The sequence below is a fragment of the Bombina bombina genome, chromosome 3 (genome assembly GCF_027579735.1).
Source record: "Bombina bombina isolate aBomBom1 chromosome 3, aBomBom1.pri, whole genome shotgun sequence".
Classification (NCBI taxonomy): Eukaryota; Metazoa; Chordata; class Amphibia; order Anura; family Bombinatoridae; genus Bombina; species Bombina bombina.
The window spans coordinates 468236249-468262614 of record NC_069501.1 but is presented as its reverse complement, the minus strand read 5'-3'; the positions used below and the strand labels follow the sequence as shown (position 1 = coordinate 468262614).

The 26366-nt window shown below is 36.2% G+C and overlaps 1 protein-coding gene across 1 annotated transcript; it reads right to left on the bottom strand.

Annotated features, from left to right (window-relative positions):
* On the bottom strand, positions 1-20608 carry LOC128651719 (gastricsin-like). Its single transcript, XM_053704705.1, has 9 exons — positions 20553-20608; positions 18282-18438; positions 17629-17746; positions 17076-17194; positions 11360-11559; positions 9950-10057; positions 8840-8987; positions 6624-6722; positions 1-153 (listed from the first exon to the last, which is right to left on the bottom strand). Exons 1-9 carry the CDS (start codon positions 20606-20608, stop codon positions 1-3), a joined length of 1158 nt encoding a protein of 385 aa, XP_053560680.1.
* Positions 20609-26366: the final 5758 nt, after the last annotated feature.

Genomic DNA, 26366 nt, shown 5'->3' with positions numbered 1-26366 from the left:
TTAAGCCATAGCAGCAAAGCCAACTTGGTTGTTGCCAAAGTCATAGACTGAGTAGTACTGACGAAGAAAGACATCTCCAAGAATCCACAGAGGCTGACCATTCCGAGATGGAAGATAGGTTGATTCGAACCCAACAACACAATATCCATTCATCTAAAAGAGACAAAATTATATTTTATCAGCTGCTTAAACCAAATCCCATAAATGTTTGTTGGAAAATGTCTTTTGGTGCTTTGATGAGGTTTAGTCTACAGTCTATTTTACTATAACAATTCCTAAAAATTTACAGTAGCCTATTATTACTAGTTTCATTTATTTGAGAGGCATTGTATAATTCCATAGACCCACCCATGTTTAGTGAATGTAAGCTCAGAAGCTCACTTGCTCTGTTGATCGTCTTACATAACGACCAGCGTCGTACAGGGTACGGCACTGGTGCTTAAGGTGATGAAGATGGTTTACAGCTTACATTGAGGCCACAATAAGTTCTATAGTTGTTTATACATTTCTATCAACCGTATTTCTATGTACTTAGTATTTTAAAGCTACTTAGCTATGTACCTTATTTATATTTAATTAATTTTAACCAACTATCCTTTTTAGAGGATATCAATTTTACATTTATTGATCGTTTGTGATCTATATAAAGTAACAACTTTTATTAACTACTTTGTAATAGGTATTTTATTCGCCTAGCTTTTTAGCGCTCCCCTTTTACGTGTATTGTATTTTTCTTTATATCTGAGTATTGGGAGATATCAGATTCTCTTGGGGTAGCGTATAGGCAAGTAGTGGTATATTGAAAAGACTCATTATTTTTTGTGTTTTTACAGCTTACATTGTTTCAAGTTCAGTGTCCTCTAAACTTTATGATTTACGTAAATGTCTTCTGATTGTTATACAGAATTGTATACTTAATGTTACAGCACTGCTTCATATGTTGGCACTTCTTAAATAATAATAACAATAGTAACATAATGACATAACATAATGACAGTGACTCATTATATAATAATATAGATACTTATAGCAAACTAATGAATTCAGTAGCAAGGCCATTAGTTTGAGACTTTTTATGCAATATGTCTCACATATTTCACTAAACCGTGTTTTTGTACATCAATTGCCCCAATCCAAACCATCAAAATTAGACCACATCTTATAGCTTTTTGCAGTTTTTTTTTTAAAGTAGAAGCCATTTCAATCCATTATAACCACCCACAATACTTCCCCTGAAAGCCTGATATATTTTACTGCATGTTTAATTAGATTTTCCTGTCATTTAATTTACAAATTGAAGCAGTTTTACTCATTTATACTAACTAATAATACTAATAAACATTCTTCTAATAACCTGGAATGGGTTAGAAACAGAAGCAAAACAAATTCCTAACTTACACATTATGTTTTCACATGGGAATTCTTACGGATTGGACTCAGGGGCTGATGATATAAAGGTCTCTAGGCTGGCGAGATTATTAAAGAATGCTCGCCAGTACTTCTATTTACCTGGTGGAATGATCTAAAGCCATTTTTTACTCTGAAAACTGGGTGTCTCCCTAAGGGGCGTATACTGCATTTTCGTGTACAATAAAATTTGTATTTTAAACATCATACAAAATGAATAATTGAACCATTAACACAAAAATAAGTAGGGAGAAATTGTATTGTTAAAGTGCATCAAAAATCGTAATTAAATTGTTCACCAAAAATCGTATTTTATAAAAAAACTTAACATTTGTTGGTACAGAGGAATAAATCATTTTACAATGCACAGCATAAATTGTAATTTAAGTACACTGGATATGTAAAAAAAGCAGCAAGAAATTTGTACATACAAGTACAAAATACAAAGCGTAATTGTTATTTTTTCGTAAAATGAGCTGAACATGGGTGTTTAATGGACTTATATGAGATTGTCTCTCTTATCCCAGTGTAATTCTGTAAAGATTTTCGCACTACAGATCTCACAGATTTTTATCACCAACTAAAAGGTGACAAGTTTTTCTCAAAACACTCAAAATACTTATAACCCTAATAGACAAGCAGATGCATACGGAAATGTAAGCAAGGGTTACTGTGAGGGCCGGTGTGAAAAAACATGTCTGAAATTGCGAGGCTTAGATCATCAGGTCCTTAGTGCCAGTATCAGCTAAGCTAAAAAATCCATTAAAAAATTAAAGGATATGGTCTTTATAACATTTCAGCATTGAAAATTAAAAGCAAAGTTAATCAATGACTTGCAAATCAAGTTAAATTTGTGTTAGTTTTAAACTGAAGCACTTTAGGTCTGGCACATTTTAAAATAAAATCAGAGATTTATCTTTCTTGTCTCGCAAATTCTTTTTTTTGTGATTTTTTCCCCCTGTTATTTTTTAGTTTTTAAAATAATTTTAACTTTTTTAAAGTTTTGCATAATGATCAGTTTAGCCTATATTAGCTATCTATATATTAGAGCCTCAAGTCATTGACCTAGACTTCAGTCTTTTAGAGTTTGCCGTGTTAAAATGAAAGACTCAGTTGGCATATTTTTTTCTTTCTTAACAACAGAATTATTTTTTATTTAGACATCCCACCCAAGTCATGTAGACAGTATATTCAAGTCACCTGTATTTCCTGTATTTAGATAAACAAACTAAAACGTTTATGAAACAGAAGTTTTGCAGGCTCTTTGCACACAAAACACAGAACCCAAAAAAATAAGTAGCCAATGGGACATAAGAAAGTCTTGCAAATGTTGATTATTGATGACTACCTTCTGTGTTTGAAATTTGAACATGAACATGCCCTCTGAAAATTCTGAAAATTGCAATTGGTCTCAAAAAAATAGATAAATAAAAAAACATCATGTGAAAATAGGTGTGAAAAAGTTTTTTTGTGAATTTAAAGTGATGAGGTTTCTTAATGTATCTGATTAATTAGTCTATGATGGAAAGTCATATGAAAATCACTGATTCTATTGCAAAATCCTATTTGAAAAAAATGTTTAGCAGATTATTAAAGAGCCCATGAGCAGAATTGGTTTTCCCATTATCATCTCTTAAACTTTATATATAGATTCTAGACTGTGGCAAACCTAGCCACTTCTGGACTATAACGTGAGAAAGGTTGTCTATAGGCTGTATATTGTGCTATGTAGATGTGACAGACCCTTCTGTCAGCACTGAAAGAGTTAACTGTGTTCAGCTTTAGCCTCAGCTATGGTGCACTGTCATTAATGTTATTGATACACAGTCCATTGTTTAATCAACCTCAGAGAGCAGACCCTAGATGATAAGGAAAGCCAAGTGTGTGTCTGTGTTTAAATTGTTATCAGCTTGAGCAAGGTATTCTATTGTATCATGTAAAAGGGCGTGTTCCCTCCATCTAATGTACAACATTCTTTCAACCCCCCTTCTGGGGGGGTCAGACCTGCATAAATACTGGGCATATGAGCCTTAATAAAATTCATTCTGTTTAAAACCTGAAAACTGGCTGGGTTGTGAATTGCTGATTCCCTATGCAGGAAATTGTTCCCTGGTGTTAACCCTTGGTATCCGGTTGGTACCGTTACAATTGGTGGCAAGCGACGGAATGAACCTTATCGCCCAGAAGAGCAACTACACAAGCCAGTAACCTCAGGAAGAGGGGGATTACTACAATACTGACTAAGATGGAAGGAGTACCAGGGACCGAAGTGAATGGAGATGGATTATTCTAAGCTAAAGAGACAAACGTAAAAGGAACTGCTAGAAGCCAGGGGAAAGATAGGCAGCAGCAAACCCAAGGCTATATTAATTGCTGAGCTGATGGAGGGAGACAGAGCTCGCAGCGCTACGCCTCCAGCAGCCATGGAGGAGACCCTATACCAGAGGGAAATGAGGACCAGGCTGGAATTTTTACCCCAACCTGTACCACGGGATATGCTATCCGTGGTAATGGCAGATGTGCAGGAGTACGTGATGGCACACAGTCCGCGGAATGCATCCTCCCGAGCAGAATCCATTTTGGACGCACTCAGCAACCCAGTAAGACCCAAAATCCCATACCATGCATTTAAAATGTTTTGTGAGGAGAAGGATGAGATTGATGGGTATTTACAGGATTTTGAGAGACTGTGCGAGTTACATGATTTGGAGCAGTCCGTATGGGTGCCGGTGCTAGCAGGCAAGCTAGCCGGTAGGGCAGCGGAAGCGTATCGCGCTGTACCCAGGGAGGACAGCAAGGATTACGCTAAAGTGAAGAGAGCGATCTTGGAAAGATATGCCATTACCTCAGAGGCATACCGGCGCAAGTTTAGAGGCCTGCGCAAGCCAGAAAGAGATTCCCATGCAGAGTGGGCCCACAAGCTGGATCAAGCATCTCAGGGGTGGATACAGGCCAGCCAAGCTACCACCATGGAAGAATTGCGACAACTGATGCTGTTGGAGCAATTCTTTAACGGCTTGTCCCCAGAAGCCCAAGAATGGGTGAGAGATCGAAAACCCCTCACCTTAACCGAAGCAGCCAGATTAGCAGACCAGCATTTTGATGCCAGGAGGCGCCATGGACTACAGCCTAACAACGGACGGGCTAATATACAATGCCACACCTGCAAGCAGTGGGGACATATGGCACGTGAGTGCACCCAAAATCGGAGCAGACAAGCTTGGAACCAGGTCAGACAGAACCTGGCCCCAAGGGCGGCTGCTCACCATTACCAAACGGAGCCAGCCGCTCATGAGGTGTTGAGCACCCAAGCCGAGGAACCCCTGGGAATTCTGCATGAGGTGATGTCGGTCCAGGGACTTCGGGATTCAGGAGCTACTTTAACCCTGATAGCTCCCCATTTGGTGCCGGATACAGCACCCACTGGCGGATCCGTGGCAGTACGAGGGGCAGGGGGAGCAGTATACCGATTGCCCACTGCTAGAGTGGAGTACAGACCCCCAGTCACCCCAGCAGCTGCCAGTTACCAACCCCCGGCGCACCGCTATACCACACGGCCTCCGGCCACGAACTACCCTCAGAGAGCCCGGTTCAATTTGCGGGGCTACTCACAACCTATTCGGTGCTTTGGATGTAAGCAACTAGGGCACAAAAGACCAGAGTGTCCCCTAAACGCAGCGAATCAAGCACAGTCCTGGAGAAGACCCGCTGGCGGAATCCCACATAATCCTCAGCCTGTGGCCCGCTACGTAGAGGCGCCAGAATGCTGGGGCAGCCTACATGAAGCAGACCCCGTGCAAGCTGCCCACCGGAATAACCGGCAACGGGTTAAAGTGAATGGGAAGGAGGTCAGTTGTCTACGGGATACTGGTGCTACCATGACCTTGCTTCAAGAGAACTTGGTGCCTGAGAAACAGCACACTGGAGACACTGTGGCTGTGAGGGTAGCAGGGGGCACTGTGTTCCGCCTACCTGTTGCCAGGGTACATTTGGATTGGGGAGTGGGCGCTAGACTTGTGAATGTGGGGGTCAAGAAGGACTTACCTGCTGATGTTCTCCTTGGAAATGACTTGGCCCCCCTTGTTTCTGCCTATGCTCCCATGGATCCCGCTGATGTTAACCCTGTGACTACCCAAGCCCAGTCCCTCCGGGAAGAGACGCTTCCATGTTTGGGGTGGGGGCAGTACTGAGCCAAGTTGGAGCAGATGGCGGAGAACACCCCGTAGCTTACTTGAGCCGAAAGTTGTTGCCCCGGACATCCCCAAGCCGATCCGTTGGGATCAGACTGTGTATGCCGGCTTGGTTCTGGGGGAGCATTGTGGCAAACCTAGCCACTTCTGGACTATAACGTGAGAAAGGTTGTCTATAGGCTGTATATTGTGCTATGTAGATGTGACAGACCCTTCTGTCAGCACTGAAAGAGTTAACTGTGTTCAGCTTTAGCCTCAGCTATGGTGCACTGTCATTAATGTTATTGATACACAGTCCATTGTTTAATCAACCTCAGAGAGCAGACCCTAGATGATAAGGAAAGCCAAGTGTGTGTCTGTGTTTAAATTGTTATCAGCTTGAGCAAGGTATTCTATTGTATCATGTAAAAGGGCGTGTTCCCTCCATCTAATGTACAACATTCTTTCAACCCCCCTTCTGGGGGGGTCAGACCTGCATAAATACTGGGCATATGAGCCTTAATAAAATTCATTCTGTTTAAAACCTGAAAACGGCTGGGTTGTGAATTGCTGATTCCCTATGCAGGAAATTGTTCCCTGGTGTTAACCCTTGGTATCCGGTTGGTACCGTTACATAGACGATCCTTAAAGTTCAATTTAGTAATCTATGGTGGCCATATTTCAATGATATGTACAGGTATTTCTTTCCTAAATCATCAAATACATCTTGCTATTATGTCATGGATTGAAGAAGCGTTTTAATGTAAACAAAAGGATGAGACCTCAAAAGCTATAATATATTCAATTACAAAGATTAAGGCACCTCTAGAAATAAATTACTGCATTGTAACAATTCTTGAAAGCTCAGATTGTTTTAATTTGAGACAGATAAATAGATAGATACTGTAGATAGTTGATAGATGGATAGATAGAAAGAAAGAAAGAAAGAAAGAAAGATAGATGATAGATAGAAAGATTGATTATAGATAGATAAATAAAACACTATTTACCAGATAATAAGTAATACATTATGGTTATGATAAATACCTGAAGGATGTATCCAGAAGGAGGAATAGAAAACTGAACTCCGCTGATAGTAAAACTGATGGTTGGAAGGTTCTGTACATTGTTACAGTTCACCACAAACTGTATGGGAAGAAGGAAACATATAAATAACATTAATACATATATAACAAAACAATATCTAAACCATTCACTTTCATCCAGGTATACTAACATATCATTGCCAAAGCAATTTTGATAGAACAACCTTAACTAAGTTAAGAAAATTTTCTTAAAGGGATACTGAACCCAAATTTTTTCTTTTGTGATTCAGATAGAGCATGCAATTTTATTCAACTTTCTAATTCACTTATATTATCAATTTTTCTTTGTTCTCTAGCTATCTTTATTTGAAAAAGTCCAGTACCCTGGACAGCACTTGTTTATTGGTGGATGAATTTATCCACCAATCAGCAAGAACAACCCAGGTTGTTCATAAAAAATGGGTCGGCTTCTAAACTTACATTCTTGCTTTTCAAATAAAAATACCAAGAGAATGAAGAAGATTTGATAATAGGAGTAAATTATAAAGTTGATTAAAATTGCATGCTCTATCTGAATCACAAAAGAAAAAATTTGGGTTCAGTGTCCCTTTAACTACCTCTCATAGATGGAGATAAAACTATTGGTACAGTGGACTAACATTTATTTTAATTTATTACCAAAATAATGGTTTTAGTGTATGTATCTTATACTAACACAGGTATATGGTAGATCTTAAAATAGAAACATTTTACTATATTAGCTAATATACCTTATGTTATGGGAATTAAGAAAATATTAAGTTAAGTTTCATTTACTTTAAAAGTCTACAAATTTGGTTTTATTAGAGCTTTTATTTCAAAGTAGACCAGTATATAGATGGGAAAAAATAAAATAAAAATGTAAAACATTTTTTGCAGTAAAAATACTGAATACAATTTCAGAAATTCTTATGAATTGTCTTTTCATGACTGTAACATTTGTACATGAGATAATTGTTCATTAAAACTAACATCCTATGAAAGAAGCAAATATCAAATACTAAAATATCTGATACTGGATATTAAAAATCAAATTAAAATCCCTATAAAATCACCAATTATGAATTGTAAAAAATAAAACTATGCAATGCACTTTCATTATTTATGTTGCCTGCTTTTATATTATTTTAACTTTTTTTTAAATTGTGTGTTTTTGTACTATCATCAAGCTGGAGTACATCCTGCAGAAACCTTCAGAACTCCTTTACGTGACAGTATACTTCCATGAACTGAATTTAAAGAACCACTCAATGCAGTAGAATTGCATAACTAACAAGTGCATAATAAAAAAACAATGATTTACCAGCTACTCTGAATTTCAAATAAGCAGTAGATTTATATTTTTCTGACAAATTTATTTTTTCTACCATGTGCTGGCCCCCTGTATCATGTGACAGACATCAGCCAGTCACAGACTAGTATACATATACACTGTGACCTTGTGCGCATACTCAGTAGGATCTTGTTCCCCAGAAAGTGTGTATATAAAAAGACTGTGCAGAATGTGTTTATGGAAGTAAATTGGATAGTGTCTTAAAACTGCATGCTCTATCTGAATCATAACAGTTATTTTGACTTGAGTGTCACTTTAACTGCACTCAAATCATATTTACAATTCTATGCATGCATACAACCTTGACTTCAATAAAATAAACTTTAATGCCCATTTAAAGGGACACTGAACCAATTTTTTTTATTTCGTAATTCCCATAGAGCATGCAATTTTTAAGCAACTTTCTAATTTACTCCTATTATAAAGTTTTCTTCGTTCTCTTGCTATCTTTATTTGAAATAGAAGGGATCTAAGCTTTTTTTGGGGTTCAGACCTCTGCACAGCACTTTTTTATTGGTGGGTGAATTTATCCACCAATCAGCAAGAACAACCAAGGTTGTTCACCAAAAATGGGCCGGCATCTAAACTTACATTCTTGCATTTCAAATAAAGATACCAAGAGAATGAAGAAAATTAATAATAGGAGTAAATTAGAAAGTTGCTTAAAATGTCATGCTCTATCTGAATCACAAAAGAAAAAAACTGGGTTCAGTGTCCCTTTAAATTGGCTACAAAACATTTTCTTTTAATGGTCAGTATAATACACTGACAATATTTGAGAAAGAAACCCATTTTGAGAATATAGAGATTGTAACAAGCTGGTTCAAAACACTACTGAAAATTACCTCGCCGTTCTGTGTTTCCTGAGCCCCCAGATTTTGCAGGAGAGTGCTCAGGTATTGCTTAGGGATGGTGAGAAGGGGGGTCCCTGTGTCCACAATGCCCTGACATCCTTGACTGCACCAGCCACTGGCCTGACCATTGACGGAAAACCTGGGGAAATGACACAAAAACATCAAATCTTTTCAATTTTGAGACAGTTAAAAATGGAAATATATGGATTAACCATCAACACAAAAAATGCAAGGCACATCTTAAAGGGATATGAAACCCCAACAAATTCTATTACGATTCAGACATTGGGGCCTATTTATCATAGGTCTTGCGGACCTGATCCGACAGTGCGGATCAGGTCTGCAAGACCTCACTGAATGTAGAGAGCAATACGCTCTCTGTATTCAGCATTGCACCAGCAGCTCACAAGAGCCAATCGGCCGCCAGCAGGGAGGTGTCAATCAACCTGATCGTACTTGATCGGGTTGAATTGCTGCAATTCCTGTCCGCCTCATCAGAGCAGGCGGACAGGGTTATGGAGCAGCGGTATTTAAACTCGGCCCTTCAAGCTCCATACGGAGCTTGATAAATGGGCCTCATAGCATAGAATTTTTAAAAAGTTTCCAATTTACTTCTATAATCAAATTTGCTTCATTCCTATGGTAGGATATAGTGCTGCCATCTAGTGCTCTTGCAAATGGATAACATTCTTGCAAAACTGCTGCCATATAGTGCTCCAGACACGTGCATTCTCCTGAGCTTATGTCCCTGCTTTTTAATAAATTTAATAATAGAAGTAAATTAGAAAGTTGTGTAAAATTGCATGCTCTATCCGAATCATGAAAGAAAAAAATGGGGGTTTTCTGCACAGTTTTAGTAAGGTCAGCATTAGATCAACATTTTAATTAATTTTATTTAAAGGAAAAATAATAATAAAACCCAGTGTGGAGCATTAGAGCATTTCATTTTTCTATAATTTATTTAAAGCGACAGTAAAAATAAAATCATTAGATAAAGTTTTCTAAATGATTGTCATCAACCCCAGTCTTAGATATTAGTTGTACCTGTTGGCCAGAATGTTTGCATCCTACATATTATTATGACACAGGTGTGCAACTCACTCATCAATTGCAATCTGCCAGTAAATCTGCTCCGTGACTGGAGTCCAGTAGATCTGACCAGAATACAGGCTGTTGTCCACACCTCCAAGTATCACTTCTCCAGACTGACTGCGGAGAAAACAACAGAAATGTATTATTTGATTATGAGAGAGCAAAGCCTCTACAAGAGAAAAACAACAAGTCTGATTTTAACCCTTTAAGGACACAGCTTTCAGTTTGCTAAATTGTTTTATGATGGAAAAATTCTGTCATATGTCCTTAAGAGGTTAAACAGCTTAAAATGATGCACCGTGATAGGTATTACGTCACTTTAATTAGTGGTTCACTTTGACCAGACGTTCATTATTTCTCTGCTTCTTGCTTAAATTGTCCAAACAGATTAATTTATCTACATGTAAGAGATTCTGGATTGTATAAATGACCCTGAACTATGGGGTTAGGACACCTCTACAACAGGGGCGTCTCTATTTAGCAATTTACTTTGGAAACTAAGGCTAGCATCAAGGGGACTATTTATGTAAGTGCGAGAGGACATGATACGATGTAGCGTATAATGTCCGCTGCACATCGATAAATGCCCGACAGCATACGCTGTCGGACTTTATCATTGCACAAGCAGTTCACCATAACTGCTTGTGCAATACCGCCCCCTGCAGATCTGCTGCCAATCAGCCGATAGCAGGGGGTGTCAATCAACCCAATCGTATTCGATCGGGTTAATTTCTGTTCGCCACCTCAGAGCAGGCGGACAAGTTATGGAGCAGCGGTCTTTAGACCTCTGCTTCATAACTTCTGTTTCTGGCGAGCCTAATAATTCGGCCCCCAAGTGTCTAACCTGGGCTTCAGATTTCCCAAATATCAATTTTTTTGCTGCTGGGGTATAGGGGATGTTACCTGTTAGTTGTTAATGGATAATGTTGCTTCAGTGCCATACGAAAGAGAATGTGGCACTAGTAAGTTAAGTTATAGGTTGACTTTAAAAGGTACAGTAAATTGCACGTTTTATCTGAATCATTAAAGTTTAATTTTGACTTTACTGCCCCTTAAACGTTTTCTTTATTCATTTTTATAATTGGAAAAGCCTTCATAGATACAGGAGTATTTATGATTTTGTGTTTGTTAAGAGTTAAGACTTTGCTGTTTTTTTCCATTCTTAGGAACTGCGATAGACAGTACAAACAATGCTTCTGTGTGTAAATAAAAAAAATATTATTGCCCCAAAAAGTTATTTTAAAACTATGAAAGTCAGATGGATGTTTTATGTTCTGTACAGCATTACAGTACAATGACATTTCGCTATATTTATTGATATTTTATCCCACTTTAAATTGTGTTGCTGTACCGAACTCTACATTTAATAAATCAGAGATTGCTTTTTACTTTGCTTTAAAAAAAAAAAAAAATCCTCACCCTGTGAGGTAAAAGCTGAACAGGGGCTGTGGAATGAGGTTTTGTTGTATTAGGCCCTGCACTGCTGTAGTGGCACCACCAGCAGATAGTGACTGATAAGCCATTCCGAATATCCCGTCAAACTTAGAGTAGTAGAAGAAGCTGCTTGGTTCGGTGACACTCAGACCAAACTCTTGGTTTTGGATGGACAGACCTTGTACCTAGAGAATACAGAACAAACAGAAATGTCATTTAGAGAAGACTCACGTAACAAAACGCGTCAGTGGGGAGTGCTAATGTATGTATAGAGTATTTCAAAGGACATTCTAGACAAAATTGGAATCCACATGGATACGCTTCAGTTTTGAACAGAAGCATTTTTGTAATATACATGTATTAGCAAAAATGCTTCGAATATAAGCTACAGCTGTTTCAAGAGTGTATTTAAGCATGCACCGTGCACCAGCATTTTAAACACAGCACTTGCTCAGAGAGCTTAAGGTGCTTGTGCCATCTAGAAATTACTCAATTTTCAATTTATTAATTGTTGACATGATTACAACCCCCACAGGCTTTTCAGCGTTAAAAGACGAACGCACAACTCGTAATCTACCTGACTGTTAATTGCCAACATGATACCAGCTTAGCTGGTGCTCTGAGCAGCTGCAGTATTTAAAATTCTGGTGCACTGAGAATATCTAGCAATGCTTCACATGCACAGGAAAATGTTAACACTAAAACAGTGATAACCTTTACTAGAAGCATTTTTCCCAATAATATTGCAAATATGTTTCTATTCAAAGGTGTAATTCATCTATGTGCAATTCAATTTTGACTGGACTGTCCCTTTAACTAAAGCTCTATCAGTGATTATAGACGAATGTGTGTGATGGCTGTTACAACTACATTAATTGGATTGATCATTTGATATTTGATATAGCTTTGTTAAATCACTCATAGGGGTAAATTTTCCAAGCAGCGGATGCTGCAATCTGACCCCGTAGTTTCTGACTCACCGGAAACTTAAGTTAAGAAGCAGCGGTCATAAGACCGCTGCTCCTTAACTTGTTCGCCACCTTTTAGGCGGACTGCAATCATCCCGATCCGATCCAGATGATTGACACCCCCTGCTAGCGGCCGATTGGCCGTGAATGTGCAACGGGCGGTATTGCACAAACATTTCACCAGAAATGCTTGTGCAATGTTAAATGCCGACAGTGTATGCTGTCGCCATTTAGCAATGCTGGGCGGACCTGATTGGCTACAGCAAATCATGTCTGACAGGCACCTAATAAATTGGCCCCATATTGTTGGTGAACTGAATGAAGGAATTTTTAGCCAGAATCAGCTGATGGGTCTCTGCCCTGGATGCTTGCAGGTAGGAGACTGCCTTTGAGCACCAAGGTGAAGCTAATGTGAAATTAGGAATTCCCTTCCTTACACCCTTTAGTGAATGTATTGATGTGTGCAACCGACACAGTTTGGATGATAATGTATAAAAGCATTACAGAGCCTAATGGTGTTTTTAATTTGTTGCTGGTAGCCTGGTTATGGAATATAAGTGAGGAGGACTGATATAAACCCACCACTACCAGACACTAGCATTTTGTTCTTAAATGGGATTCATTTTTCTAATAAAGGTATAATATTTTAAGGGATATAATAGTTTATTTAGCTATTTGTTTAAATTTTGTATTTAGAGAAGAATACTGTGACTAAATACCTTTTGTGCACAAAAAGTTATGGAAGCCCTCACTATTCTATTTTAGGGCAAGATTACAAGTGGCACTATTTTTTTCAGTCGCAGGCAAACTTTGCTAGAAATAAGCTTTTAACGTGGGCAGGTTAGCAAACATATTAAAAGTAAAAATTTTGCGTGTGAGTGAAAATCGATGTGCGATAACTTAAGGGCTTTGGATATCATGGAAGAAGACAGACGGCACTCCAGAAATTCAGGGTAAAAAACAGTCCATCATGTTAAAAACAACAACACTCATAGTGCAAACATGGTTGGAAGAGGAGGATATCATGACCGCGTTAACTTCTTCTGCTCATTTACTTTAATGGAGCAAACTATTCAAACCCCCCCAAAAAAACTCTTATCACTTGCATTCTAACCTGACATTGCATCAGACTAATTGCGCTAAAGCTGAAGGTAGTTATGAATATTTAACATTCCAATGTTCTTCTCATAGAAGAAAAATTTCTTTTATTTTTAAATATATCTTTTTTATTTTTTTGTAAAATATATATCTATATATGAATATATACAGGAATATATATATATATATATATATATATATATATATATATATATATATATATATATATACAGTATATATATATATATATATATATATATATATATATATATATATATAAACAGATATATAGAAAAAAATATTTAAAAAATACAAAGAACATTTCCTTCTAAATGATGAACAAAATGAAATGTTAAATATTTCAATTTAAAGCACAGTTAAACACATTACAATATAAAAATATAATAAAAAAATATTTTTTATGTTTAAAGCTATTTGAGTGGAAAGGGCTCCAACGTGTGTATACTGTATGTATATATATCTATATATATCTATATCTATATATATACAGTATATATATATGTATATATATATATATATATATATATATATAAATATATAAATATACAGTATATATTTAAATACATACTTACACATATTGAGACATATGTGTATATATTATAGCACTTCCCAGTCAAAAACTTGTCATATACCATATCCGTTTAACCCTTCTAAAACATTTTTATTAATATTTATATAAAATGTTTTTATCAGAAAGTGTATATATGAGTGTAATACTATATTTTAATGTATTTATATTGTGTTAGGTGAACTCTTTTTGAACCCTTACACTTTACGCTAGGTCTTCAGGCGGGCTAATCGATTGAGCAAAGTTTTTGTTTTTATTTTCAAATTATAATATGCGTGCTAGTAAGCGTGCTCACAATATTGATTGCTTATTGTGTCCTGCGCTCACAATAGTACACCACTTGTGACCTAGCCCTTAAAGGGACAGTCTACAGCAAAAAATGTATTGTTTAAGACATAGATAATCCCTTTATTACCCATTCCCCAGGTTTGCATAACTAACACGGTTATATTAATATACTTTTTACCTCTGTGATTACCTTGTATCTAAGCCTCTACAAACTGCCCCCTTCTTTCAGTTCTTTTTACAGACTTGCATTTTAGCCAATCAGTATTAACTCATAAATAACTCCACAGGAGTGAGCAGAATATTATCTATATGACATACATGAACTAGCAGTATCTAAGTGTCAAAAAGTGTCAAAATGCACTAAGAAAAGAGGCGGCCTTCAAGAGCTTAGAAATGAGCAAATCAGGCTACCTAGGTTTAGTTTTCAACAAAGAATATTAAGAGAACAAAGAAAATGTGATGATAAAAGTAAAATGGAAAGTTGTTTAAAATTGCATGCCCTGTTAAATGAAAGTTAAACATGAAAGTTTAATTTTGACTTGACTGTCCCTTTAATGTTTAAATAAAGTTTATTTTCTTACATTGGCTTTGTGTAATCTTTTTTTTAATGTTGGATTATCCGGAGTCTGGCTACTTTTGGCTGGCACAAGTATCGAGCACCAAATTATTAAGCAATTTGTGGGGGTCAGTGCAAGATTTTAGCAGATTTGTGGAGCTGACACCTATTTGGTAGGCCTATATCTGTGCCAAATACCAGTAGGACTACTTTCCTCTTTTTATCTATTTTTATATATTATATCTGAATCATGAAAACTGAATTGTGACTTTCATGTCCCTTTTATGTATATTCTGGCTGCATCAACACACAAAAAGGGAAGACAGGAATGCTTTAGTATAATATAATTCAGCTGTCCAATAAAAACATACAGGGAGTGCAGAATTATTAGGCAAGTTGTATTTTTGAGGATTAATTTTATTATTGAACAACAACCATGTTCTCAATGAACCCAAAAAACTCATTAATATCAAAGCTGAATATTTTTGGAAGTAGTTTTTAGTTTGTTTTTAGTTTTAGATATTTTAGGGGGATATATGTGTGTGCAGGTGACTATTACTGTGCATAATTATTAGGCAACTTAACAAAAAACAAATATATACCCATTTCAATTATTTATTTTTACCAGTGAAACCAATATAACATCTCAACATTCACAAATATACATTTCTGACATTCAAAAACAAAACAAAAACAAATCAGTGACCAATATAGCCACCTTTCTTTGCAAGGACACTCAAAAGCCTGCCATCCATGGATTCTGTCAGTGTTTTGATCTGTTCACCATCAACATTGCGTGCAGCAGCAACCACAGCCTCCCAGACACTGTTCAGAGAGGTGTACTGTTTTCCCTCCTTGTAAATCTCACATTTGATGATGGACCACAGGTTCTCAATGGGGTTCAGATCAGGTGAACAAGGAGGCCATGTCATTAGATTTTCTTCTTTTATACCCTTTCTTGCCAGCCACGCTGTGGAGTACTTGGACGCGTGTGATGGAGCATTGTCCTGCATGAAAATCATGTTTTTCTTGAAGGATGCAGACTTCTTCCTGTACCACTGCTTGAAGAAGGTGTCTTCCAGAAACTGGCAGTAGGACTGGGAGTTGAGCTTGACTCCATACTCAACCCGAAAAGGCCCCACAAGCTCATCTTTGATGATACCAGCCCAAACCAGTACTCCACCTCCACCTTGCTGGCGTCTGAGTCGGACTGGAGCTCTCTGCCCTTTACCAATCCAGCCACGGGCCCATCCATCTGGCCCATCAAGACTCACTCTCATTTTATCAGTCCATAAAACCTTAGAAAAATCAGTCTTGAGATATTTCTTGGCCCAGTCTTGACGTTTCAGCTTGTGTGTCTTGTTCAGTGGTGGTCGTCTTTCAGCCTTTCTTACCTTGGCCATGTCTCTGAGTATTGCACACCTTGTGCTTTTGGGCACTCCAGTGATGTTGCAGCTCTGAAATATGGCCAAACTGGTGGCAAGTGGCATCTTGGCAGCTGCACGCTTGACTTTTCTCAGTTCATGGGCAGTTATTTTGCGCCTTGGTTTTTCCACACGCTTCTTGCGACCCTGTTGACTATTTTGAATGAAACGCTTGATTGTTCGATGATCACGCTTCAGAAGCTTTGCAATTTTAAGAGTGCTGCATCCCTCTGCAAGATATCTCACTATTTTTGACTTTTCTGAGCCTGTCAAGTCCTTCTTTTGACCCATTTTGCCAAAGGAAAGGAAGTTGCCTAATAATTATGCACACCTGATATAGGGTGTTGATGTCATTAGACCACACCCCTTCTCATTACAGAGATGCACATCACCTAATATGCTTAATTGGTAGTAGGCTTTCGAGCCTATACAGCTTGGAGTAAGACAACATGCATAAAGAGGATGATGTGGTCAAAATACTCATTTGCCTAATAATTCTGCACTCCCTGTATTATAAAAAGTATATTTATTTCATTTCAGTATAATCAAGCTAACATTTATACCAGTTCTTGACCATAATCTTTTTGTCTGAAGTACCAATCTTTTAGGTTCAATCAAACATTATCAATGAGGTCAAAGTGAAATCAGGATGAGATTTTTAGGCAAGTGGTCCTTTAAAGAGGGAGTAGCATTTGCATTTATGATAAAGTATTTTCCAAAAGCAATAGTCAGTATAATGTGCCCTTTTATTTTTGATTTGATACCCTTGGTTACTTACAGTCACTGTGTCATATCCCAGCACACCAGTCATACTTCCACTGCCGTACCACATATTAAACTGCTGGTTATTGGTAGTGAAGGTGGAAGATTGTTGAGGATTAAACAGTGGATGGTTGGCTAGAAAAGAAGAGTAATCCAACACATAGATTGTAATTACTTATTTACTACTGACTTATAGATACTTATTTACATATTGCCATAGCACATACCACTCATTATGGTTTATTATAGTGAATAGACAAAGTCATTTTCTCTGACTAGTTTTATAAAACATTTTATCATTTTTTTTCACACCATTGGATCAAAGTCCAAAAGGACAATGTCATTATTTTTTATTATTTTTTTATGTGGTGGAAATTTATATAAAAAGTTACATCAACTATATATTTTTATAATTAGATTTGATTATACCAAATCCAGGTAACAAATGAAGGATAATTCCATAATCTCAAAAAGCTTGTATTTATTTGCCAACGTATGTATTGAAAGGAAATAATGGGAAATGTTCTAACCTTGCTCACTGTCACTAGATATCCACCCACACTACTTACTGCAAGCTTGACTCTGGCAATAGGTGGAAGCAACCCAAAGATTAGAGGATCCGGTATCAAAGGCAACCAGGAAGTTTTGAGGTGGGGTTCCAATGCTGATTTCTCCAAAATAATATGTCTAGAAGAAATAAAATGTATATATGTGTATACACAAGCATGCAGTACTCCCAAGTACATTATATATACTCAATAGTCAAACCTATGTATATGTAGCAAGGGTGTATTTATGCAAAGGTTAACTAAGGTCTCATTCCCAGTGTGTCACCTAATGCATAAATATATATATATATATATATATATATATATATATATTACTCAAACTTGATAACATGCATTACTCTCGCAAGTTTATACAGTCATAAAATACTCAAAACTAATTTCCCTGTACAATATTCTCTCAACTGGATATATATCCATTTGCTACAAAATATATATAATAAAAAAATACTCAAATCCAAGTACAGACAGGCGAATAATGTCCATGACCACAAATAAACTCAAACTCATGTTCATGATACAATACTCATGCCTGGTAGATGTACTGTATACATATAGTTTTCACACACACCTACACATAGACATACAATACTTACACTCAGTACAAACCAGCAGGCAATACTCATGTGTCAGTCAAATGCTCTTATCATACTCACTGCTAGGTACATGGGCTCATAGGCCACAGCATAGCTGCTTGGCCTATTGAAGTTGTATTTTATGGCTGGATCTCTTATGTGCGTTTTCACAAATTCTTCCAGGATTCCTTTTTCTTTCATGGTCTCTCTCACAGATTTTAATCTTTTCAGTGGGACCCTTGAAGAAAGAAGAGAGTTTTACATTGTCTAGAGAATATTTTCGCATTAGTAGTATTTAATTAAAGGTAAGTGTTGATCAAAGGACGGGTTGCATCATATCTCATAGGTTGTCCATACATCCTCATGTGAATACAGTTTAGGCAAAAGTGTCTCATCTTGAGAGATAAACTCCTAGAATGCATAATGTTTATGGTTTTTATTAATGTTCATTAATGTTTATATATGTTTTATTATTACCTACAATGCACTTAATTATTGTACGTTTAAGATTCATCAATACCCATGATAGCCCTAAGTGCATCCCTTTTATCACTACTACTTTATTTATCGTTATCACTTCAACTTGATGGCTATTACAGCTTTCTACAAATTGTTTGTCAAGTAATATCTAAACAATTTAATTGTGAACATGAGCTTCCGTCCCAAAAATAAGGATAGCAGGATAGATCTGTTTGCACACATGAGCTCCACATTATTAAAAAAGGTGGCTCACTGGCATCATAAAAGTGACTCAAGTGCTTAAAAGAAGCAATATATAGGAGAAGGCATTTTCCCCCTTTTCCCCTTGGCTCTTCTCTAGACTCAGATGATTGTATATTATACTCCCTTTACTTCTTGTTCTAGTATTATTTTATAGGATATATTTTCCCTTTGTTTTTTTAAAGGGACATTGTACACTAGATTTTTCTTTGCATAAATGTTTTGTAGATAAGTAGATGAGTGTTTTTGTAAAAATGTATAGTTTTGCTTATTTTTAAATAACATTGTGCTGATTTTCAGACTCCTAGCCAAGTCCCAATGTTTTAAATGTATACTGATGTCTACAGATTCCTATTTGTCTTATGGGTCTTTTCATATGCAGGGGAGGGGAGGAGTGTCTGCTCTTTCTGCTTTCTCAGCCCATTTCATTGGGTGTCCGAGCCTCACCTTATCAACAGTGCTAAATTGGGAGCTTCTTAGTGAGTTTTTAAATGGTGTTATACTGGATTTTTATATCAGTATCTTTGCATATTCTTCTTTAAAGTAGTCTCTATTACATGCAGTTATATAAAAATTGGTGTATAGCGTCCCTTTATTTATTATTATTTTTTTTTAATCTGATTATTACATTTGAAAGTATATATTATGTTTCCTGCTCATTCTCTTCTCCAGGTTATGCATATTAAAATAGAGGCATATTTTTGTCCAGGTCTAACAAGTAGGCACCAAGGCTAAGAAAGCTTGGGGTCCTCATCTAATTTTTGTAGGGATCACAATATATTTGCCAAAAAATTGACACAGTCACAATATGGGTAGGAATATTGCAATAAGATGAAAATACTTCTGGTTGTCAATGGGTCAATAGCCTAACTTTCTGTCCAACGTCTAATATAAATGAATCATAACCATAAACCCCAAACCAGTTTTTTGCTTTCACCTCAATACCCTTTCTGAAACCCACTCCCTAACTTTAACCATATTCACATTCATAATACTTAACCTCAATGCATAACCCAAAACCCTGCAATAATCCAAATGCCTAAACTTGAAACTTAACCCTAAACCTAATCCCAATAACTAACCCGAACCTTATTCCCTGAACTGAAAGGAAATTCTTAACCCTTTACTTGTTAAACTGAGATATTGTTACCATTGGGATGATTATACAGTGTTATTCCTACAGAGAGATTTTGGGTAACAAGATTATAACAGACATGAGGGTTGTGTAGGGGACAAAGCAGACACTTTGTGATCCTCATTTTGCCTCAGCAAAAATCTTGCTACTCCAACTGCACAGTCTTGTTTTCCACTAAGCAAACATCTTTAACAGCTTGGTCATTTTTTTTCTTTTTTTAATGTGTAGCAACCAAGGGGTTATTTATCTCAGCTGTGTGTGCAAAAGAAAAGTGTTATTTGCCGTTATTTATAGTGTGAAAAAGTTATGTATGTTTGGCAGAATGGGATGGGATAAATCACATTGTATGGTAGGAAAGGAATATTCACCACTGTGCCTGGCATGAAGGAGCTTATTACTGTTTTATGTCTTGTAGAAACAAATAACACAAGCTCATAAATTATGAATGAGGCAAACATATGTTTCCTTGTAAGTTTTTAAAAATATGATTTACTTACCTCACCAGCCCCTCAGAGAGATGGAGGCACACAAATACAAAGATTACCCACTTCATGATGCCAGAGTCAAGCTCACCACTGGTAAGTGAGAGATGATATGAGAATGCTCGCTTCTTATAGTCATACGACCACCCTTTTTTTCCACAACCAGCACCTGCTTAGGTTTCACCTAAACACCTTGTGCTTATCTCTTTTTTATCCAGACCAATACTTGTGCCAGAGAAGTCATAGAGATAAGAAGGGCCGAGTGACCAGGAAAATCAAACAGCTAATTGTGTTTTCTTCTTTATTTAATTAGCACATTTTACATAACACAACAGTTGTGTTGGTAAGATTAAAAAAAGGAAAAGACAACATGGGAAGAGAAAATAAAGAGCCCCCCCCCAAAAAAAATCATCTAGATTTTATAACACAATGAAAGAGATTACAAGTGGTGTGCTTATTGCGCACATATTACAAGTAAACTAAATTTGCGCGCGTCGGGTTAGCGCAAGTGGAGACATAGGGGTAGATTTACTAAGTGTCGGGTGGACATACGCTGTAGCAATTTAACATTGCACAAGCATTTCTGGTGAAATGCTTGTGCAATGCAGAGGTTTAAATGTTACAAAGTATATTAATCTAGCAATGTTGGTTGTGCAAAGCTGGGGAATTGATAGTAAATGCATTTTCTATCTTTTTAAACAATAACAATTTTAGTGTCGACTGTCCCTTTAATTTATGGCAGAGAAAGCAGCATCCGCTGCTTATTAAATCTCCCCCATAGCGTAAAGAGTAAGAGTTAAACAAAATGTGCACCAAACACAACATAAATACATTACAATAAAGTGTTGCACTCATATATACACTATCTGATAAAAATTATTTATATAAATATCAATACTTTTATAAGGGGTTAAAAGGTAAATGATATATGACAAGGTATTTGAATGGAAAGGGCTACATTGTATAAATAACTAGCATAGGAGAGAGAAAGTTATAATATTTTATTATTATTATTATTTTTAAAATGTACTGATTAGCAGACCTTATAAGAAAATTGGTGCAGACTCTTATCAAATATAATCAAAAAAGGAAAAAATGAAGAGGGTACATTACCCCTCCTCTAAAGAAAGGGAATTCAGCAGTTTTTTTAATACATGTGTAGTGAATGAATACACAATTAGAGTGGGACTACCGACTCCCTTCCTCAATATATACAGTATGCATAGCATATTATAACATAAATCAGACAGTTTATATTTATTAAGGGCCAGATTACGAGTGAAGCGCAAACGTTTGTGCACGAGCAATAAGTGGTTTATCGCAGGTGTTTGGGCTCGTCTGGTTTTTCCGCTCGTATTACAAGTTGAAAGTAAGGGGGATATTTATAAAAAAAAGTGTCAATCTCGGTGCATTTGCCGGCGTCAATATGCTTGCCAGACATCGCAAGGCATCCCTGCCGCGGATGCATATACGATGCCCTTATTTATAAAAAAAAAACATCAAAAACACGCGCGTCAAGTACTGCGCAATGAGCATCGGACTGTTGTTAAATAATAGTCATCGATGTTGCGGTTATTCAGGTTTTTTCCAACTTTATTTATACCATTTCATTACTGTCCATGAACAAGCACAGTTCTCTAAAGCTAATCTTTTATTTTTTATAATGTCCAAGAAATAGCTACATTTATAACTCAACAAACAATATCTCATAGAAAGTTATTTTTATATTTATTAGTTATATGACACTTTCACATAAATGAATGTGTATTTGTATTTCTAGAAGTCATGATATGCTTTAATCTCTTGTTTTTTTATAAATGATTATTAATGCTAGAATTTGTGCAGATATCTTCGCACATACTTGTATATTTATATTTATATATATATTCACAGAGGTTGGTGCACTCGCACAAACAGGTGTCCAGTTGCCAAGGTGCTGAATGCAGGTAGAGATAAAGGTAATAAAAGACAGCACTCGCTGGACATAAGGATTAGCAATAGAAGCTTTTAATTACATGACATTTCGGGTACAGCTCCCCTTCATCAGACCCGGTCGGATGAAGGGGAGCTGCCCCCGAAACGTCACGAAATTAAAATCTTCTATTGCTAATCCTTAAAGGGACATGAAACCCAAAAAATTTCTTTCATGATTTAGATAGAGAATACAATTTTAAACAACTTTCTAATTTACTTCTATTATCTAATTTGTTTCATTCTCTTTGTATCATTTGTTGAATGAGCAGCAATGCACTAATGGTTTCTAACTGAACACATGTGTGAGCCAATGACAATCTGTATATATATGCATCCACCAATCAGCAGCGAGAATCTAGGTTCTTTGCTGCTTCTGAGCTTGCCTAGATAAATATTTCAGCAAAGGATAACAAGAAAAGGGAGCAAATTAAATAATAGCAGTAATTTGGAAAGTTGTTTAAAATTGCATCATCTGTCTGAATCATGAAAGAAAATGTTTGGGTTTCATGTCCCTTTAAGTCCAGCGAGTGCTGTCTTCTATTACTTTTGATCCAGTCCACACCACACCCACTAACCCTCCCCTCTCTTTGCATATGTCTAGTCAATGTAAAACACCATATTGTATATATATATATATATATATATATATATATATATATATATATATATATATATATATGTGTGTGTTATGTCAGAAATCTTTTGCAAACATATTTACATGTCCCTAAATTCCTTTTTTTGTTCTAAACAATGTTGTCTTTCATATCTCTGTGTTTATTTATACCAATATATGTATATAGTGTAAATTTATTATTATTCTGAGCAGGAATAAATGTGAATATAGAGTGTAATCAGGGTATCATATGTATTAATGTGCAATCAATTGATATTTTAAGAGCCGGGCAATTTTTCTCTCTGTACCTGTGTAACCCCTGCAGGTGTTATAAAATGGGCTGGCATATAAGATGACATTTCTTACTGAAAAAGAAATTCAAGAGAAGGAAGAAATACACTGAAAATAGTATGACAGTAAAGAGGTGATTTTAATTTCTGCTGTATCTGATTCATGACAGTTTAATGTTAGGTGGGCTATCCATTTGAGCTATCAGCTTAAGATTATATTGAATCAAACATCAATTTTGAATTAAAATATTACACTGTGTGTCCTAATGTCAGCATCAATGTTTATCTTTAATACTAATTTCACATATACATACTTTCAAAGTATAATACACAATGTAACAAATGGCACTTACAAGTTCTGATGAGTGATCAATGACACAAATATCGAGCAATTTGATTAGTGTGTGATAGTTTAAAATGTATATTTGAATCAGATTGGCTGATGTCATAAATCATGTGTTTATGCAAATTCCAATCAAAAGTGGTTGAAAAATTCACTAGTGTGTGGGTTTTTTAGGAGTTTGCGTCATAATTGGTACAAAAAGTGTTGCGTCAAATTTTGTGCGAAGTGGAGAGTGGGACTTGTATTACATGGCTTAAACATGGTGCAAATATATTTTTCCAAAAAAATAAAAAGGAAGTTAGCTATATTATGTTGTGTATTTATTTTATTTTTATCTCTATATCTATCTAGTGCAACAAGTTTAGGGCAAAACTTTGCAACAAATTTGGAGAAATAATATTGTCCCCTTGCTTTGTAATGAGAGACAAAGTTGTAACATAATCTATAAGTAGTAATGTATTTTTCATTTTTATCCCTATATCTACTAGTGCACCAAATGTGGGGCAATAATATTGTTTGATTTAGAAAGGGTATACAATTTTAATAAAGTTTCTAATTTACTTTTATTATGTAATATACTTCATTCTCTTGCAGCATCGAACATAAGCTTTCAGTGTTTTCAGACTCCCATTAATTTCTATGGCATCAGCGGCCTCAAGGGTGGCAAATTGAAAAATAGGTATGCTGCGTCGGAATAGACACGAGCATACCTGTTAAATGTTTGATAAATTGGGAAAAGGGTCAAATAGAGTCGAATGTGAATTTGAAACATCTGTAATGGCTCATGCATTGATCTTCATCGGAGTGAGATCACGGGAGCATATATTACATCACAAATTTCAACATTTGATGCTTTGATAACTACGGAGGATCTACTCGTGACAAATACGACGCAGGATTCAAGTGTGTTTTCAGTTGACGCTTTGATAAATATCCCACTTAATGTGATTTACGCTAGATTGATTGCTGTGTCCTCAGAGCTCTGGTTAACTGTTTTGCGAAACATAAAAGTTGCATAAAACACATCAAATATACATTACTAAGTACAGTTACACTAATTATAACATCATCTTGTACACAAAAGTTATAAGGGCTTAAATATATGAGGTCTCAGGTGTTAGAAAAAAAAAGGCAGGTAAAGCGCTTTATCATTGAGATATATACACATACATTTATAACTATGTAAATGTATGCATATGTATATATATATATATATATATATATATATATATATATACACACAGAGAAGTGCTCTCACAGGAACAAACAACCAGCTCAATACAATTGTTATCCTCTTCTATGGCGATTTACCACCTGGGTGCAATTTCTTTTTGCCCATTAATGCTTTTCATAGAGTAGAACTTTCCTGTAGTATATCAGTCTGATCCCGCCTATTACAGTCAGTCCAGCTCCGAAATACCAGGCAATTCCTCTCTGAACAAGGAACACAGTAACCCCAGTCGATTGTTTCGGCCTTCATTGGGCCTCGTCAGTGAGGTGTAGCCATATTGCTCTAAGCACACTGAGCAAGGAGTCCACTTCTGGTTACAGTTTTCTCAGATACAGTAATACCATCCAATTTTTTCAACAGATCACCTGTGTCATTTACATAAGAAGGTGGGTTAATAAATCTACATATTCAACAATCTTTTCTGTCTCACTACCTATTCCGGAAACAACCGGTCTTCCTGGAGGGCATGTCATACTTTTGTGTAATTAAACGAAGGAATGGATACAGCGCCAAAAGGCCTAAGGACAGATATACAGAACTGCCACTGCGTTAAAAGTACAGATTTATTACAATCAGATAAAACAATAATAAATTACATAAATGTTAAAATAAGATAAAATCAAATAGTATATTCGCACTGTGTCTAAGGCAAACAATGTAGACCAAATATTTGGAAATACAATAGTTGGAAATATTAAAAACATAAATTACTCACAAACGCAGAAATAAGCTAATAATCAACGAGGTCTGAGATATGTCTAGGGTTAACCAAGCTAGCTAAGAACTCAGATGGTGGAGAGCTGATAGTTAGATGTGTCAGTTATGGATCCATAGTGTGGTATGCGCCGTGGTGAATTGTCAAGGAGGTGCGTGTAGGGTAATGTGAATGACCCAATCCCAGAACAAGCCTTGGTATAAATGCTTAGAAGCAACCAATGGACAGATACAATAATGAAAATACAATACAATAGAAAAAAAAAAAAAAAATCACAATATAAATGCAAAAATAGTAAAGGGAGAGAATAGTGTCCCAAAAAAGTGCAGAGTGGTGGCTGATGACTCTGACACCGAAAAAAAGTCTAAAGCTGCTCCAAATAACAGAAATTTAAAAATTACTAGTGTGACAATCCAAAAAATGTGATAAATCCCAAAAAATATAGTAAAAAAATCAAGTTAAAAATCGAAAAAATGGTGTTCAACAAAGGGTGATGGAGAACAATGTTAGTGAAAATGTGAAAAAAAGGTGAAAACAAAAAGTTAATTTGTAATCCAAATGTTGCCAATGAAAGGTAATCCAAATAATATCACATCAGAGAACAAAACCCAAGTCTTATCACATCAAAGCGAAGAAGAAGAAAAAATTGAAAAGAAAAAATGG

Coding starts and splice junctions, on each gene's coding strand:
- LOC128651719 (XM_053704705.1), bottom strand. CDS start 20,608: ATGAAGTGGGTAATCTTTGTATTTGTGTGCCTCCATCTCTCTGAGGGG. Junction 18,439..20,552: donor CTCTCTGAGGGGCTGGTGAG/GTAAGTAAATCA, acceptor TCTTTCTTCAAG/GGTCCCACTGAAAAGATTAA. Junction 11,560..17,075: donor TGGGATATGACACAGTGACT/GTAAGTAACCAA, acceptor TGTATTCTCTAG/GTACAAGGTCTGTCCATCCA.